We start from the raw sequence: 20,348 nt of genomic DNA, 5'->3' as shown, positions 1-20,348 counted from the left end.
CCAATAAAAAAAATGTATCGAGTCTTGGCAGAAAATTAGAATTAGTTGAGGTCGTATGGGTGATGAGTTTCATAATATAATGGATAGTGATTTACTCATAAATGATAGAAAAAGGTTGGTACCTGACTATTTTATTAACAGACCTAACACCTACAATTCACAATCTTTTTGCTTCCAAGAATATCAATATATTGAAAAACCTGTGTATATTCATAAAAATAATCAATGAGAGAGTGAACCCTCCAGGTTAAATGATATTGTTATATGTTCTCAATGTGAAAACATTGATAAATAAATAAAATGAAAAAAGAACAAGGAAATTCAAATGCATCCAAATATCTCAGCGCGTCTTCTTACTTGGACTTCTATGGGGAATCACATGACACTGATTTTGAAAGAACTTCACAGGTTACCTGTAAATGGGCAGATTTTATCTAAATTTTTAACGTATGCCCCTGCTGCTTTTTATGAAGTTTCACTAGATTGTCACTGTGAACTTGCATCCCAACACACACCAAATCGCATGTTAAAATCTAAGGACCAATTATTTATTATAAAAGCCTCAAAGGGCAAGGATCAAAATATTTGGAATGATTTTTTTTTTTTTTTTTTTTGTATACAAGGGCCCCACACGTAGCTCAGCAGATGATTGTAATAGAAAACTGAAAACTTGTCTTTTGAGTGGATATTTCATACTTCACAGAACATTATAATTAGACACATTTCTCTTTACTTTTTTTTTATAATACTTTTCAATTTAAAGTACTCTTTTTAACTTCGTATTTTATTTGTTAAGTTTACAGAACGTGGATTTTAGACTATAAATATATGTTATCATTTTAACTTCATATAATTACTGTGTCCATTTTGAAAAATAATTTTTGAACTAAGTTTAGTTGCATTTAGAACTTCAGTAGAATACACATCTGAGACAAACATTTTTCGCAACTTATATGCTTTTGCAGGACACGTAGATTGAGAATCCATGTTTTATTACTACAAATGTATATTTATCATTTAAAAAATATTTCGAATACATTTTCTTATTCATGGAAAAACAGTTAATTTTTTACTAACAAAAAGCGAGTTGAAATGAAATAAGTTTTTTCAAACAGCAACATCATTCATGTGCCAAAATTATTATGTTATCGGTCGTAATTCATAGAGATATGGACTGTCAAACTGACAGCGACACTAGCGACACGGTGTAAACAAGGCACTACCTCTTTTATATAAGGAGGTCGGAAAATTAATAAGATAAAAATAGACCCAAGATGGCGACAAGTCCCAGGAAGGAAATCTGCAAAATATTTTCCTGAAAGTAATATAAAAGGTAAGTTCAACTTAAAGTCTTGACATCAAAATGTGTACATAAATATATCACCTACAGTTCAAGGCACTTATTTCACATTGCCCTCACCATGGACGCCGGGTTTTCAAGGTATCTCAGAATACTTCACTTGAACTTTATCCACAGAGCTGTCAGAGCAGGGATTATAAAAGCAGGTGTCCACTAATTTATCTGTGATTCATCTGACCTGTGACTTCATTCTGAGAAATGTTTAGTCAGCAGTAATAAGCACCAGGTAAATAAATGAACTTACGTTTATGAAATACTGACTAGATCAGTCTTTACATCGTCCTTAGAACTGTGCCCGATTTAAAGTGCCAGATTTAAAGGGACAAACAAAGGAGTGGATTGTACAGATTGGGTGAGTCGATTTTTTGGTCTGTCTTTTAAAAAGATAACTTTATGATATTCTGTTGTTCAGATATTATATTGATATTTTTTAAAGTAATTTCTAATTTTATAATGGTACACACTTGTGTGCACGCACACACTCACTCACACTCACACACACACACACACACACACACACACACACATGCCTACTGTTGGCTTCTGTTTATTAAAAGTATCATTATCTGTTGTTACTGCAGTGAAAAGCTAAAATGGACATAAGCAAATATTCATTTTTTTAAAGATTGGCATATATTTGGTTTAATTCAATAGTATGTTTTCATAAAAAATATTAATTCAGCGTATACTGTTGGTTAATCAGAATTTTACATATTGAATAATATCACTGTATACAATGAAAATGTTTCTTGACATTTAAAACCTTATTTCTCCCTCATAATTGGAACTCTACACCAGTTTTAGAATCTTGCTCTTGTTCTGTTGTTTTGGGTTTTCAAGTAATCTGATTTTTTAATGTGTATCAATGCTACTTAATCAGGAATAATTTGTATTTTTAGTAATTACACATTGAAGTTAAGAAAAAAGCGGAGAACATAATAATATAGCATCATTTTGAAATTGTCTGCTCCTAATGGGCTTAAGTAATTTATCTAATGGCCTTGCGAAATAGACATTTTATTCAGACATTTATTTTGACACAAAAGGAGGATTTTGGTGGACATAAATAATTTCAAGTTTACAAAAACTCGGTCTGATGTTTACTGTTAGTTTTAATGTGTTTTTCATAAATAGTTTAAATGGATTGCTTGATATATATATATATATATATATATATATATATATATATATATATATATATATATATATATATATATATATATATATATATATATATAAAAACTTACAGCTTGAATGCTGCAGAATAATAAATATTCATTTTTCAACTTTGTTTGGATCTGTTAAAGGCAGCAAGCCAAGTTGATGTGTAAGAAATCCAGGAGAAAAAAATGTACTTATCACTTAATGACTTGAATTCTGTTTCTTCTTAAAATGTGAGATGGTTCAATGTATGATGTGTGCTTCACTTCAAAGGAGGAACTGAGGATTGCAATTAACAAAATTAAATCAGTCCCCATATTTGTTTAACTGGGGCGCATTAAACAATCGATTGATATCTATCTTATAAATGTTTGTGAGCTAATTTTTTTCCAAAGGCAATATGATTGATGATGTTTGTAGATCTTGATATCCCTGAGCTAATTACAAATTGCTTTTTGCACAGTTCCAAGCAGTGGTTACCAAGGCACATTTGACAGCAACCAGTAGCAGAAGAGTAATTGAATGTGGAGTGCCTGTTGTCCATGAAAACCCTGCAGTATTTTGATGTTTAGCATAGGTGAGAATGACAACTTTAGCATATTAGATGAATCAGGTAGATGAATTATTTAATTTGGAGTTGAGGACAAAGCAGGTTAATTGTATTCAGTAATTGTTGAAGATGTATCATTACTGCAGCCAATGGGTTTTAATTAAGTCATTAGCATGGCACCAGCGTGTTAGTATACATGACAGATGCAAATTTTACTTCTGTGGATATTAACAAGCTGGGTTAACTTTTGACTCCCTATCCAAAGTATACAGACTTCTGTCATTGTAATTATGCATGGTGGGGCTATATTGGCCATCTCTGCACAGTAGGGCCCACAGTTAATTTATTAGCCAATTTACATATATTGTCAATTAGGAGTCTTTTCATTAAGGGTGTCCCCGTGGGATAAGGGGAAAGTCATATTAGGTAGGTTTAATCAGGTGGGAATTACCTGACCAGTAGCTTATGACCATTAATTTACTTGTTTGTTTTGTCCACTTGATTGCCTTGAACCATTTTCTATGATTAACCAGATTACTTATTACATAAGCAATAAGATTGCTAGGGCAAATATATTATTTTGGTATTGGTGTATTTTGGTAGTTTGGTCATTTGCTTTTGTTAATCAAACTCCTTATGAAAAAAAAACTACCAATATCCTTCAAAAGCCAATATCCTACAAAACTAAAATAGTAAAAGTTTGGTCATACTTTCAAAAGCTCAAAACAATGCCATAATCCTTTTATCTGAAGTGCATAATACTGAAAAAAAAATTTTTTAAAGGTTCACATTTTAACAATAGATTTATATTAGCACGCCTGAACATCCTGTCATAAGCAATGTTTTACAATAGTTTTTTTAAGGTTTATATTGGTTGGTGTATTTGGAATTATAGTGTAAAAATATATAAATTCTGGGGTAGCGCTAGCAATTTTTTTTTTTGCTTAGCCAAATCACATTTTTGTCAATTTGTTATCAAAATGGTTAGAATTTGGTTAAAACAAGTCAAATCAGGCCCTTTTTCTTTAGCCAATTGAAGTCAGTTTTAGCATTTGGCTAAATTGGCGAGTGTTAGCGCTACCCCAGAAATTACTGTCAGTATTAAAAATGTCACAATGTATTTGGTTCAATGGTAAGGTTCTCATATTGTAATTGTCATGGTGGAAAAGCTTCTCAACATCATATACCATTTCATAGTTAGCCACTCATTTTTTGGTTTATCATTCTTTACAAAGGAATTGAAATCATTGCACTTTTAATACACATATAATTTGTCATGACATGTAGATTTTGCCATACCCCATATGCTTTTTGTCATCACCAAGTATCATCAGCAAAACAGATATGTCAAGCTTCATAAACCTGAGAAGATGCTTACTCATGCTGAATGCTAAATAGCCTAGCTTGTTATATTTTTAGGTTTTAGAACAATATATTCTGTTGTTGTAAGGAATTTGATAAGTTTTGTTGGTTGTATGATCTGCCAACAGCAGGTTGTGTGTTCCTTCATTGAACTGGGAAGAAACAACACTGATTGGTATCAATGTAAAGATACGAATCAATGTCAACCTTGTTGTAAAGTACACAATTTTTATGTTAACATAAGTCACATACAGCCACCAGGAAATGCAACTATTTCATGCTAGAAAGGGTGATTTATCATCGAGTTGAGTTGATGATTATTCATTTTTTTTTAAACAAGAAAGTGTATATTGAGAATAAAACTATGGACCTTTGTATAGTAGAATGCCTAAAAACAGAATAGAACATACATGATTGTCAAATGGTGTTTGTTTTATCAGCTGGATGAAAGTGGAGGATCAAATTATATTGGCTTGGGTTTGTTTTCCCTCTTCAAAGGTAATAGTGCCCTACCAGTCATTTTAACACAAAGGTGACTGTTACAGCTATTTTTTCATGTGTGTGAGTGGATGAGCTGATAACATAAGAGTTTTCCCCCAATCTGTTTGTTGATTCATAGTTTTCACAGAGAGATTGAAATGTCTTCTCCCCTTAGCTTGAGCCACCCCTTAGCTTGAGGAAAGACCTTGTTATCTTATAGAACTTGTCTTTATATGTGCAACATGTTCTGTGCCCAGGTTTATCTTCCCTACAATCAGCAGGTGGACAGAGACCTAATAGATCCAGCCCCGAGATGGCATCTTAATGACTAAAACTACACAGGTGATAATATGGCCAGCAGTGGGAAATAGCCTGGTCAAATTTTTTTGGGTAAAATCATTTGGAAAGTGACTTATGGTATGTTGCCTGGATAATATTTGTTTGTCCATTTTGAAAAGGAGCATACTGATATGTAACAGGTGCATATGTGGTTGTGTCCTTTTTTTTATCTGTTGAGCAAATAAGAAAATAGCTTGTGTATGTTTGGGGTGCTATGTGTGCTTTATGTAACACATTAGAAGTAAGGCATGGAAAAATAAGGATTTGCCTTAGAAGGAACATCTTTCTTATATAAGTTATGCACTATGTCATAAAATCAAGGAAGATTTACTGTATTTGAAATATCCTCACTATCTCCTCCCTCAGCCATTTGCATTGCAGATACTGGAAGGAGAAATGGGGAAATCATCTAATTTTGTATCTAGTTAATTTTTCTCTTTGTCAAAGTTGTTTAACTACAAAAGTCTTCTTACACTTATTCTGTGCCTGTTGACATTTATTTGTCAGATATTTACAGAGTAAATGTTACTGCTGAATGATGAAGCATTTTCTGTGACACATTTCAGGCAATTTTGTGGTCCAATTTTCCACATCTCTTCATGGAAGAAATATGATTCCATTGTTTTGTATTTGTAAAGAATACATGTAGTATTTAAATATAATGTGATATGTTTATAAAAAAATTTGATGGATATAATGTTATTTTATATTTAGTTTGGGTATTTTTTACCATGTTAATTTAATAAACAAAACTGCCGCAAGTTATTTGAAGTTGCTTGTTTAGTTGAAATGAAAATCATTAAAATGGTTTTGTGAGATTGCAAATATGTTTTGATACATTGGGGAAAACAGATATTACTCTAATTATACCAGAACAACCTTATGAATTTTGCTTGCCAGGATATCAATTGCAAAAAGTGAGATGTAAACAAAATGTGTGGTATAAAAGAACTTGACCTTTCCATCAGGATGGAATCTAGAGTTGTTCTTAAAAAGGGTTCTTGCAGCTCCAAATATGCTTTGATGTTGCAAAAACTTGTATTATGTCAACCACTGCAGATTCTAGACTAGTTTTGATCTTGAATTGTTTAAGCAGCAACTTGTTATTATTTTCAAGTTTTTAACTGTTTTATTTTCTTAAAAAAAAAAAAAAAAAGAAAAAATGCACATCCCAGCAAAGCCCTGATTTATGCTGATGCATGTATTAAACTGACTAAATTTTCAGTCTTGTGAAATGACATGCAGTATATGATTAATTTGGCTGTTGATTCTTGGAAAAAAATATCATTCGTTGCAAATAAAAAACGGTAATATAAAGGTCAGAGCTATCACACATTTGCTTTATCATTAACAAAGCTGACCACAAAGGGGAAGGATGAAATAGAGGTAAACAATGTTATGTTAATGATATATAATCCTGAAAATCATTATCACCAGTGTAGTTGAATTTGGTAATCGAGTTATAAATTAAAACCATAAAGAGTGGTCAATAAAAATAGAACAAGAAATCGTTGGATATAATCTTATGTTGCAGAAATCGAATATAGGTACCCATAAAAGTGTAATCTTCGACAAGCACTTTAGTTTATGTATATGCAACACCTTGCATGTGATAACCTTGTAATGAAGTTGTTGTTTTTAGTACTTGTGATTCATGCCAGTTCTCATTACACTCAATATCTGTGCACTGAATTTAAACAGGGCTCACTATCAATTAATTATCGCCTTACATAAGTATTGTAAGTGTTGTAATTCAGCTGTAATGTCTCCCATTGCCTACTTGTGCCTGTAATAATGTCAGCTGCACCTGTGGGGTTTCAGAAGTTTGGGCCTCTTGTATCTCTTTATAATGGCCACTGTCCTCCATTTGTTTATCACCTGTAGACCTATATGGGAACTGACTGGGTTATGCAACTCACCACAGATGGTATGCACTGTAATTCCACATAGATGTAAAGCTCAGTCATCATTGTGGAAAAAGGGAGAGAATGACTTGTTATTGCCTGGCCTTGATCCAAGGCTGTTTGTTATTAAACACAAGTCCCTGAATTGGTTGCACAGCCTTATTTGTTGATTGGCTGTGAACACACTGGGGCCATATTGTAATAATGTATTGTAATAATGTGGGCTCAGCCCATGTCAAGGCTACCATTCAACCCATTAAAATCAGTATTATGTAGCAAGATCCTGTCTCAGTCATCTTTTTTGTTTTAAGGTAATTGCTGTGTTCAGTTAAATTGTATTTGTTTTTATCTTTGCTACCATATAGCCACCTGTTTCAACCCACGATAACTTTAAAATGCTCCAGCTATATTTATATCCTCCCCAAAGAGGCTATTTACTGTAAATGTCACCATTATTTATACCTGCTGCTTAGATTATGACATTATTTTTCCTGTCCCAATATGGAGTGGCAGGTGGCAACCTGACCAAATTCTATTTCATATCATGGGGACACAACCATTTCATTTACCCAGGTGACTAGCTCACACTGAATGACTAGTATTTTTATTATCTTTTAATGTACATTTATAATCTGAGTGTTTTGGTAATCAACTAGAGCTTTTGAAATCAATATGGAATGTTATGCTTTTAAGCCATTTATTTAAAGAGGCACATTTTGCTGTTTGAATAAATTTGTTAAGGTTTTTGTTGCAGGAATTGCCATTTTTTTGTATGTAATTCTATTAATGGTGTTTATTTTTTTCTTTTTATGTTCTCATTAAAGAGCCATAGGAAGTCAACTGCTGTTGAGTATTGAAGTCTCTATACTGTGCTCAGATCATTCAGAAAAGGTAAAAAGTTTCCCTTTTTTAATTGCTGTACAATTTTCCAGAGCAACATTGTGTATTTTGGTGTAATAACTTGAATTTCAAAGCACTAGTCCTTTGGTTTTCTTAAATTATTTTTAGTGAAAAAATTACTCTTAGTCACAAAGCATTGAGTATAAGTTAACATGCGGGTAGAAGTATGATCTGATGAACAGCTGACTTTTCTAAAAAAAAAAAAAAAAAAAAAAAAGTAATACATTTTGTTATTCACAATTTGTTTTACTCAAGTAACCTAAAACATGAAAGAAATGAAATCACTTCGTTTTTGTTGCTTTTTTTATTTTTAACAAAACCAGCAGGATGTTTTGAACCTGGTTGTTTGTGAGAGAAGAACCTCCCACACACTCCTGTTTCTGTGGGACTGGTGTGGCAAGAGGCTGGGCTTGTTGACATGATTATCGGTGACCTGTTGTAGCTTTTTGTCAGAAGCACTTATAATTCAATTAGACATGTATTTTATAACACGGGTCACAATGCACAGGCCATTTCTCTTTAGTGGAAAACAACCACAGGTTTGAAGTATAGATGTTTGTGTGTGTTTAGAGATAAAAGAAAAGTCTTTAATAGAAGGCTAATGTGTAATATATTGATGCAGGTGGTTGTTGGATATTGTTTCCTCTCAGTGACAAGAAGGATAAAGAGTTATGGTCTAGGTATACATATGAGTTATGTTTTATGATATCATTCATATCAGATTCGAGAAAAATATTGACACTCACAGCCCAAAAATAGGGCAAGGGAAATTCTAGCAGTCATCACAATGGCCATATTGTGCCCTTCAGTGATTCAATATCAAAAAATGATACCACCTCACAAAGGTAGTTTAAGTACTTAATTGAGTGAAAGGAAAAACTTCAATATTTTTTTTCCTTGCCTATATGAAAATCTAAATTGTCTGGCTAAAGGTTAATCAAATAATATCCTAAGAGGCCCAGCATTAATATATATTGATATACATGTAAGCAAACTACTAGGTCAGGTCAAATAAATAGTGTCATTTAACTATTAATCCATCACATCTTTAATGTCCCAAATCTGTAGGACACTGGCATATGTCACCTCTCATGTCATATACACTATGCTCATACTGCCAGTATTCTGTATTAAATTATAAGATAGCAAGCCTGATGGAATGGATTATGGGCAGTAAATTAATGGTGGACATTTCTGATATGTAGGGACATATAATTAGTCAGATAAGCTGGAATTTGAGTACATAAGGAGTAGCCTAAGAGTATGTTACTAGTGAGCTTCTTAACCTGTGGAAACATACAAAAGAGAGATGTAATACAACACAAATTCAACAGCAGGTGCACTCAGTATAGAATGGCTTGTCAATATGTCAAAATTATGTCAGAAACATAGAGGAGGTGAAGGAAGGGGAAAATATGGTATGGTTTCAATCACAGTTCAAGTACATTTTCAGTTTATTACATTTTTTAGGTATGATAAATATAAAAATGAATTGACAATACTCTGTGTGTATATAATACAGTCACTGGTATATATTTTTACCAGTATTTTTTTCAGTTTTTGAATGTTACAGTTGAGCACAAAAAAAAACCCAGAATATAGAAAGACTTTGTTTCTTTGTAATCTAGTTTGCCTTGTTTTTTTTTTTTTTTTTTTTTTTTGTTTTTTTTAAACCAAATTAAGATGTTTGTTAAATGAATTTTTTTAACAAATTGCATATATATGTATATAATAGCTTCTCTTTGGAGCCCAAACTTAATTTAGCATTCCTTTCCTGTTGCATCCTGTATTCTAAGTACAAATAATTGTTCAGGAAACTCATTTTATTTTACTGTAATATTAAAGTAAATTTCCTGCTCCAAACATTTTTGCTGAGCTATGCATTCTTTCATGTGATGCTAGTTGCATTTTTCAGCTTGTGAATGGGCTCTTCCTGGTTGGCAACAATTGCTTTCTCTCTCATAATAATTTGATAGCTTTTTTATTAATTGAAAGCAAATCAGCTGTTTATTGATTTGTTATTCGGATATACTTCTTAAACATTCTATTCAAAATGAAAATATTTCATCTTCCTCTGTGGAAATCTTATTTGTTGCAGGGAAAGTAAAATATAGCTGAGTAGGAAGGTGAAAATAAAACAAAATGAAATACTAGGGATGATTTGTGTATAATCATGTTGGTGAGTTTAGTATTACATGATTATTCTAACAGTAATGTTCCCATTTCTGTTGTTATGGGTTATATTGTTGTTTAGCCTTTTGATTCAAAAACAGTGACTATATTTCTTTTGGAAAATAAAGAAAAAGATAGGGAAAATAAAGTGCAATTCCTGGCACTAAATCAATATTATATTTGTAGATGATAACAAACATTTTTTTTTTAAATATGATATGCTTATTTCAGATGAACTAGATTTCCTATCATGCTGCTGGAATATTGTTTAATGAAACATTTTTAGCAAAAAATTTGAACATGGCATTATTGACCCACAATGGAAGAATGGATTATAGATTGTCTTGATTTTTTAGTCCTTCCATTACATTGTAGTTTTAGTAGCCCAAGGTTAGGTTTGCTGATTTATAGCATAGCCCATAGCAGTGATGCAACCTTCTGACTGTAATTGCTTAATACAAATGATTACACTAAATTTCCATATCAGAAATAATTATGCATAATTGCGCTGAATCACAAAAACCATCTGTTGTTCAAGGCAAATTTATACCATTCAGATATTGAGACAAGTGTTCGGCTAGCTTTCAATAGTGGCTGTACTGCCTTTCTTAACCTAGAGTGCATCTAAGCAGTGAGCCATGTGGCATAATGTATCCTCTATGTATACACATGGTCCCATGTGAGAACCTCTATAACTGGAGCTGGCTTCTGTTCAGGGCATGCAGTGTACTGCCGCCTTCTGTAGGTGAACACATGCTCCATTCAGATAAAGTGACTTGTCGGATTTTCAGTGTGGGGCCACAGTTCTGGGTTTAGATTGTATCATGCATATATCTCAGGTAGTATACTTTTTTTTTCTCTCTCTCTCTTTCTCTCCCTCTCTCTTTTTCTTCATGAAAGTGTTTTTACACAGCTGCGGTTTGTTAAGTAGCTACAGGAACTTCAAAAGGAAAATATGGTAGCTTTGATAGTTCAGACAGTGAAATTATGTATGGTATGTTTCTGCATTGTTTGGACACATGCGAGTTCTTGGGAAAGGATGGCCAAAAGTGGATCTTGGCATTCTTGTAGTTAAATAAAAATTTTAGTCTGTGTTTTTTTCATTATGAATGTTTTGTGCTTTGAATTTGCCAGTAATACATTATAATCATATATTTGTATTGATTGCTATCTCTGTTAATAATGGTACAATTTTCATAAGTGATCTGGCAGGAAAATGATTGATATAGATACTGAGCATATTGTCTTTGGATGAAGGAGACTCTTGTCAAACATCTTTCAGGTATTTGATTAGATTTTTGCCATGTTGTTGTTGCCATTAAAGACTATGTGTTAGGAATTATTTCCAATTACAGATGGTCTATATTATTCTTGTAATGCTTCTAATTTTAGGTTGGATTAGTTTCCTGATATTATATTTTTAGTATTTTGTTTACAGGGGTTTCATATTGTTTTTTTAAGTATATCACAAAGAGCTACTTATATTTTAATGGTTTCTTTTAGACAAAGAAGTATGTTGTTGTTTCATGGTAAATTTTTGGTAGATAATGAATCTTGTTTGATTAATTTTTATTATTATTTTTTTTGTCCCATACCTGTCTGGGATAGCTTACATGAAGTTATACGATGCATTGTAATTTTCTTCTTCAGTGTGATGTGAACCTTGTTGACAAGACCATACCCCCAATACCCACTGCAAGAATGAGTTCCCCAGACAAGCCTGGAGAGCACGTGAAGAAACGACGTACCCGCTGTGGACAGTGTGGACCTTGTCAAATCAAGAACGACTGTGGACAGTGCAAACACTGCCTAAACAAAGCAGTTCTAAAACAATCCTGCATTTACAGAAAGTGCTTGTACCTGCGCTGTAAACCAAGTCCTGGCTCAGACTTTTTACGTGCTAAATCAGGTAGCAATGCCAGGGAACAATCAGAATATGGCCAGCATGAGTACATGTCTCCTCAGTCCAGTTCAGAATATTTAGCTAGACAGTCCAGCTCTGATGACTCTCAGAATATAGAGAGTCCAGGGACTCCACGTCAGGTGGACTATCCTGTGCCCCCCTCGCCTATCTACAGAGTGGAACCCCCTTCACTTCCGCAGCAGCAACAGCAGCAGCAGCAGCAGCAGCATATGCAGCAACCACAGTCACCAGCCTATCCACAGACTCCTAACTCTACTGCCACTTCACCAACATGGAGTGGTCAGTATAATAACAATAACAATGCATACCTTGCTGGGGGGATGCCAGACTTTTCTAGGGTGGCCTATGATCCGAATTTCATACGGCATAGCCCGGGATATGCTGTGCCAAGTTTTGTGTGGGATTGGCAGGTGGAAAATTTCAGGGCAAATTTTAATTTAGGCAATCAAGCCCCACATAATACAAGAGACAAAGTGCGGAACTTTCTGTTTAATAAACCTCCAGGTGTAAATCCACAAGACTTTAACACTGGCACGGCGGCATTTCAAGTTCCTAGGGTAAGAGACCCTTTAATTGGGGGCAATCTGGCCCCAGAGCCTTTCCCAGCACAGGGGTTTGTGTTTAATCGTGCTAATGGACTCCACACCCCTAACTCAGGGTATGTTACAGCAGAGAGGGGGGGACCAATGGAGCAGCCCCATGTGACCCAAGAGGAATGTTTAATCTCTGTGGATGATACACCAATACAGGCTTTTGTACAGTCTGATGGGTTTAACACCATTGAAATTACCACTTTGACTGAGCCAGATATGCTGGGCTTTGGATCTGCACCAGATTTCCACCCTGATGCCAAAGGGGAGGTTCTGGAAAATGGCTACGGCTGCTACCACCAGGTACAAAATAAAATCTCCAGTAATATCATCCTACGGCAGGATCTGGGTGAGGAGGGGGAAATACAGATCAACCTACCACCCACAGGTATTACCATTCAAGACATCACATTAGATGATGAGTTGTCCAAGTTTGCAGCAAACACTGCTGACATATTCAAGGTCAGTGATACTCTGTACAGCCAGATATCATAAACCACTCAGAAACATCCAGTGTAACCAATATATCTTGGCTGCTGCAACGACTTTGGACACACAAAATATATAAAGTTGGTTACAAAGATGTATAAGAATCCGTTAAATAATTATATCTATATTTTTGTATGCCTCATCCGTGGTAAAGATAATTGATGTTAAGCATATCTTTAAATATTTCTATGTAGTTTTCTTATAATAATATTAACCATATATGTTCTCTTTATAAAGCATAATCAAATTTAGTTCCTGGCATGTGGTAAATCTTATGTGTCTAGTCTTCATCTGCATACAGCTAATGTGTTCAAGTGCTGTGTATTTGTGCTAGCTTCTATGGCCACAGTACTTATATCACGTTGGAAAATACATCTAGATTGCTGGGAAACAAGTGTAAGTGATGGGTAAATGGCATGTGTGTTAATAGTCGGACATGTTAAATATGTAGCTTGTGGAGAGTGCTGCCTTAAAAATGAATAATATTTCAATGTTCGGAGACCCCCAGGGAGTAGCGGGTAACATTTTCTCTAGTGTGCCCTGAGGGAAAAAATAAAAGGTTTTAGAAGTCCCCTTTTTTTATTCCTCACAGGCAGCTAGTTTTCAAGAGCATCTGGTTGGAGGTTATATATTATTGCAACCACCAGATGTACACTTTGGTATTTTTCTTCTTGCCAGGGATCAAAGCACTGTAAGGTCCAGCTGTTTTCCCCCACCTTTATTTTTAAAACTTGAGCACACATTTATGCTGCATATCTGGGAATGGGCCATCCATATGCCATCTCTTGTGGGTATGGCTTTGAGAAATACATTAAAAAACTACAGGAATCTGCCACTTTCTACAACTGACACATAGAAAAAAAACAAAGTAGCCTCAGAACTTGAGAGGTTTACTGTATTTTGGCAAATGTGAAACAGCTCTGGGTAGCAAGCCAAATTGTGTTTTTCTTTCCACTTCCCTGATTAAATTATACTGAGAATGCAGCAATCTGCAGGTTCTCAACAGTCAGGATATTTTTTTGTCAAAAATGTGCCAATGAAATTTTAGAAATGCAGATTTAAAAAAAAAAAGAGAAAACAAATGTAACAGAAGAATTCTACAGGTTTATGTCTCACATTTGCTTACTTTTTAAAAAAAAATTGGGGGGGAAACTATAGGTGTTATTGTGAACCTGATTTCCCAGCCTAGTTAAGTGCAATGTAGATTGTATACACAGCTGTAGCAGATGAAAGAGACTGGTCAGCCATGTTTTCATCCCTGTGTAGTTCTATGTCAGCTTATGCTGTGAGCCAAATATTCAATTATGATCCAATTTAAAGCAAGTAGATGTATCCAATTCATACAATAGATCTTGTTTATTGAATTCTCATCAGCTCTTTGCATTTCATTCCCTCTCATCAGTGCCATAGGCTAATGATTAAAAAGTAGTCTTTCTCTAGCATATTTCCCGAACCCATAAATCTGTCTTGTTTTTTTATGAAGGATGTTTCAGAAAATGACACATCTCTCCTTGTTATTTCTGTGATGATGGAAACCCACACCTTCATATTAAATTGACATATTCTTGGAAATAGCCTTTTCAGTGGTTTCCTGGTATAGGAGATGATTGTATACTGGTTATTGAACTAAAATAGCCTAGGCTTTAATGTATACCTGTTATTCTGTAAAAAGTACCTTGTGCAAAGACTCCAAATGTTGCTATTAAGCATTTTTGCCTTAGTGCTTTTGGGTTGATTTGAGTTGTGAAGTGGTCTTGAAGCTGTAGCTTTGAGAAAAAGTAGCTGTATGTTTGTGCCACATGACAGCTTGTGTGCAGGTGAATGGCAGGACAAAAGCTGTATTGAGAAGAGCCTCATAGCTTGACCCAGACTGCCACAGCAGGTGCTACTTTTATGCCGAATCTTATACAGGTTAAGGGGCCAATTTGGAAAAAAATTCTGATGGCAGAGAGGATAGCAAACCAGGTTTTCTGTCTGCTCCAAACTTCAGTCCTCCTCTTATAAAAGTAACTTGATGACATGAGTCACCTTTTATATTATAACCATAAGCTGACCAATCTGGCATGTCTGGAGAATGCTAATAGAGAGCCGTTTTTTTTCCTTTATCAGATTTTAACATATAGAAAAGTGCTATGTTTTTTCCTGACTGCCAAACAGTATAGTTCAAGAAACCTTTTTTTATAGAAAAAATAATGACTTATTTTCTGTTTTGTTTGTCAGTGAAATCCCTGTTCCGCTGTCATTTAATGGGCGTGGGATCTGTGTTTTGAAACAGTTATTTTTGTCTCTTGCATATCAGTTGCCATCTCATGTACTCACAGTGACAGGTTGTTATTATTATGAGAAATAAAGGATAATTCTCTTTGTGATTTGGAAGACCAAAAAAAAAAAGGCATTCATTTGCCTAGTTACTGTGACTGATCAAAATGGCCCTGGCATTGAATGATACGTGTATAGTCAGTTTTTTGACAAGTTCAGCCTTGGTAATTACTTAGTTTGCCATGTACCACCTTGTCACTCATTATTCATATTCAATAAAGGAAAATGGACAAACAGCAAGAGTGGGCCCATAAAAAACAGCACACTGACACTGATTTGACAGGCGAGAGAGATCAGGTAAAATCAGACCAACAAATTAATAACTTGGGCTGCATTTAGACCAGGACTGTTTTAGATGGGGTTTGGGGATCAAGTGAATCATCACAGCACCAAACCAAAGTTCCTATTGCATCATAAGCAAATGTATTATTATTATTATTATTATTATTATTATTATTATTATTATTGCATTCAGGTAAGACTGTTTATTAGTCTAAAATAGTCCTTGTCTGAATGCAGCTAAGCAGATGTGACTTGACCATGACATTGATATGTGCAGGTGGTTGATTTGTCAGTTGGGGTTCTGACTGCTTATGAATAACCTGTCATAAAGATATTGATACAATCCCTTTGATTTGTCCCAGCGAAAATCAGAAAACTATAATCCCTTCTTAGTTCTTAGACTAATCAGGAGGAAGGTTAACAAAGCATGCTGCAAGGGATTAGATTGTGTTTAGTCTCTGACACTGGAGAATAACTAAATGCAACTATTGAAACCTAATCCCTTTTATAGAGCAATCAAAAGCAAGGAGCCTTGGTATGGCGGACTACATTGGTCTGTGAATTACACTGATTATCTCGTCCTGTTTCAAGTTATTGATTTGGTACATGCATATTAAGAGTTGATCTTGGCACTGGTGCAGAGGCAAGGGTTTACGTCTTTACATTTACTGGACGGTTCACTGGATTGTGGCTATTTCTCAATCATCCTGATCTCATGCCCTGATTAGACAGGATATATAATGGTATTTGATTGAACTAGTAGGAAGGATAGAGTTTGCCTGAGTGGAGTTTCTATCCATCCTGTGCAAACACACGACTTTGTGTTGGGTCGTCTTATGTTTGCATTATATGCAGGAAAGAGAAAAATTGAAAATTGATTTTTGTGTTTCTCTAGTCAACAAGTGGTTGATGAATTGTGAGATTGGCTAAGACAGATGGATGGTTTGGATTGTGTGGGTTTTGTTCTGAAAATAGAGCTGTAATAGACTGCGGTTTATTCACTAAGAAAATAGCCCCCACCTTCTTTTCTCATCCTCTGATATGTTTGACAAATTGATCTCAGAAAATGTATCTTTTAATTTTGTTCCAATTATATCCTGCAAACAGTGCAATTAATCATGAGACTGGAGAAAGTATTACATACCTGTTCTAGGAGGAAGACCTGTATGTGACACTGATTGTCTTTTCCCAGAAATTCTAATTATTTTATGATGGGCAATCCTTTGGGACCAAGCTGTGATAAAAGAGAGCTGGCTTTGAAGTTGATTATTCTCATGTTCATGCTTCTCCTACAACACTTGTCTTTTTTCTACTTACTCCACATTATCCAGAATTGGGACAGGGCATCATTTACTTGGTTCTAGTTATAAGACTTCATAGGTTGAGTTGATTTAATTCTTGAGAGATATATCCTGCTTGACACATTTTATTTTCCGCTTAGTGTTTAAGTCAGCTTTTCAACTATCCTCTTCCTGGAACATGTAATAGACATCTGTTTCTAATAATAAGTCAGTGTTTTAAAGAAAGTGTTGGAATTTGTAGAAGTATTGTTGAAACCCTTTTTACTTTCCCACCAAAATATCCTACATTGGATGCGACATGCCCATCTGTCATCAGTAACAAGAGGACAATGATAAGAGATAATAAGCTTGCTGTCAGCATGAGAACTCAAACACACTTGAATTTCATTAACATGGGAAGATTGCTATATCTTTATTAAGTAGGCCATTAGTAAGTGCAGGGCACCCTAATGAACAATTCAAATGAATCACCCATAGCACCCATTTATTAGAGAAAAAAAGGCAGAGATCTTTATTTCTTTATTGTTGATGTTATTATTATTATTATTGTAGATTTTTCCCCTTTCAGACTTGGTGCTCTGTTTTTTTATCTTTATTCCAAAGAAGCTGCATGATCCTAACTGTTATTGTATGAATGGTATGATTGATGTTTGAATTCTGTAAATGTGCATACACATCATTGTTTAAGGCTATGAAATAAAGACATTACAAGACTGTTTTTAATAACATGGATTGCAGACCTGAAGCTACAGGGCAAAGGGGAAGTAACATAAAAAGATCAAAAGACTTATTGAATTATGTGGATTGTTCATGTTTGGGATATTTCTGTTTATATTACAAAAGCCTCTTTTTTTTCAGTCAAAAGGCTGTTTTTAAAATGATCTGAAAAGTCTTGGATACTACACCTGGTATTTAATCAGCAGGTAGTGAAGATGTTTGTAAATTTCTGTTTGACACTTAGCAATCTGCCATCCAAGTTATGAAAAAAAAGGAAAGTCATTTGATGTAGAGTATTTAAGTTGTGATGAAATGTCAAACCTTCCTTCAGATAGGCCCTGTCTCTTAGCCAGGTATTGTTATGAATATTTACTGTTTATACTAGTTGGTCAATTGAAGGTCTGTCATTCTTTGATGACCTAGTTTTCTGTTTGCTGTATTATATGACAATAACAGACACATGTGGGAAGGTAACTCTGTTGTACTTGTTTTATCACTATTTAAAAGATGTATGTTTAATATTAGTGCACAGGCACACAATCTGATGTAATCTTTATGGGCCACAATCATGAAACTGCACTTACTGTATGAATTATATTTGGTTGTGGCAAGTCTGTCTGCCGTTTGGTGTGTATACCGTCCTTGTTTTCAGTTATGAAATATTTTTAACTTCTTTGTAAAAAAATTAACAAAACTTTGACATCTCTCTCTTTTTTTTTAACACTTTCTTAGAAAAAGAAAGAATTATATGGGGGAAAAGTAAGTTATATTTCTAAATAACATCAGCTCACTAATTTGCATGTTAGTAAGCACAAGATTAAGTTAGGCTGATGAAGACTGTCAGGTGAAAAAAAAGAGAAAAAATGGCAGTCTAATTTTGTCTGTGGCCTCTTCGAATATAATAATGGACATGTTGGAGACTATTGTAATAGTTAGTATTCCTATTGAGATTTATTGTGATGTATAGTAATTGCCAGAAGCTGCATTTTGTAGAATTTATTCCGACTTGAGTGCCTGTAAAAATCCAATGACTTTCACATCATGGCATAAAATGCTTAATCTAGTCAATCTACCTAGATCACATTTGTAATGTTCTTCAGGAAAAATGTAATGTTTATACACTTATACACACACATCATTGGTATGTCATGTACAGATGTTTTAAAAGTTGTGGGTAATGTTTGTATCTTTAACAAAATGTGAAAAGATCATGGATATATAATTTCATGTATGTTTAAAGCTAGTGCATATTTGTACATTTAAAGTCACTGTACATATATTAAGATAGAAAGAATAGGGATTAATATTTTTTACCATACTAGAGTAATGAAAAAAAGGCATGGTAAATTGTACATTATAACATATTTGTTGCAGATATTACATTTAAGTTAATGTTACTATATCACAGAAAGAGTTACTGAATTTCTACTAGTAAAACTGTTCAATCTGCCAAAATATCCTGTGTCACTGTGCATTGATATTGTTAAAATTTATTCTAAATATTGTATAGTTCTGTAATGTACATATGCCAAGAATTTATTAAATCTTGTAATATTAATCTTGAATTCACTGTTTGTATATTTCATATTCATGGAGAAATATAGAACACAACTTTTTACTCCTTCAGCAATAAATATAATGTATATCAAGTCATATGTGTCTATATTAATAGTGGGGTGATAACAGTCTGAAGTGTAGAAATGAATTGGATTTGTGTCAGAGAGATGTAAGATATGCAAATATCTCCTGAATTAGTTGCACACCAGCACAGCAGAGCCGTTTGTATTGTCAACCTGTGCCAGAATTAAAAGTTTTTTCTTTCTTTTTCTTCTTTTTTTTTCACAATTAAAAACTGAATTTTCCCTTTTTTTTTTCACCTGTATGGCAATTTAACGTTATCATTTTCTGCACATTTATATTGTGCTTAATTTTATCCTGGTTAATGTTTTTAACTTGATTTGATTTGCCAAGTGTATAATTAGAAAAAAAGATGAGTGTGCCAATCTTTTTGAAACTATTTTTGTCCACACATCCAAATCAAATAACATGAAAGAAAAGGACGGAATAATTCCCCACAAATACATCATTGATAACTTCTCAAGCACAAAGATGTCTTCAAAACCACTTCATCTGTCTTCAGAAGGCCTATTCTTCTCCAACATTGACAGATTCAGCCATTGCAATATTATCATTAATGACAAATCCATGTTGCATTAAAATCCTATTCTGAAAGAAATCGATAAAAACCCTTGATCTGACATTTGTTGTCAGTTCCGTACAGTTTCCTAATGGTGACTTGACATTTTCCATTCTGTGCCAGCCTCTCTGTTCTATTGTAATAAAGATCGTCCTGCTGGGAATTTAGGTGATTCACGTTTTGATGCATATAGAATCTATTCCATTTCGTTTTGATTACATAAGTTTAACAATAGATCCCTGGCATATGTTTTTTTTTTTTTCCTAAATATAGATTTGACTTTCAATAATTTTTCTATAAA

The 20,348-nt window shown here is 34.0% G+C and overlaps 1 protein-coding gene across 12 annotated transcripts; it reads left to right on the top strand.

The window, feature by feature from the left end:
• Positions 1–1,213: 1,213 nt before the first annotated feature.
• LOC106175909 (uncharacterized) lies at positions 1,214–19,499 on the top strand. 12 transcript variants are annotated; one of them, XM_087001772.1, is made up of 4 exons: positions 1,216–1,333; positions 2,985–3,098; positions 7,983–8,047; positions 11,879–19,499. In XM_087001772.1, exons 2-4 carry the CDS (start codon positions 3,086–3,088, stop codon positions 13,235–13,237), a joined length of 1,437 nt encoding a protein of 478 aa, XP_086857898.1. In that variant the 5' UTR covers positions 1,216–1,333; positions 2,985–3,085; the 3' UTR covers positions 13,238–19,499. The 12 variants fall into 12 exon arrangements, with proteins under 12 accessions (XP_013413531.2, XP_086857898.1, XP_013413527.2 ...); XM_087001773.1 differs by lacking the exon at positions 1,216–1,333 and adding an exon at positions 1,434–1,712; XM_013558073.2 differs by lacking the exon at positions 2,985–3,098 and having other exon boundaries at positions 1,252–1,333; positions 7,981–8,047.
• The last annotated feature ends 849 nt before the right edge of the window (positions 19,500–20,348 follow it).

The sequence above is a fragment of the Lingula anatina genome, chromosome 1 (genome assembly GCF_051362555.1).
Source record: "Lingula anatina isolate TDL-2025a chromosome 1, LinAna3.0, whole genome shotgun sequence".
NCBI lineage: Eukaryota > Metazoa > Brachiopoda > Lingulata > Lingulida > Lingulidae > Lingula > Lingula anatina.
The sequence above is the reverse complement of the archived record's forward strand: the minus strand, read 5'-3'. Positions and strand labels throughout refer to the sequence as shown.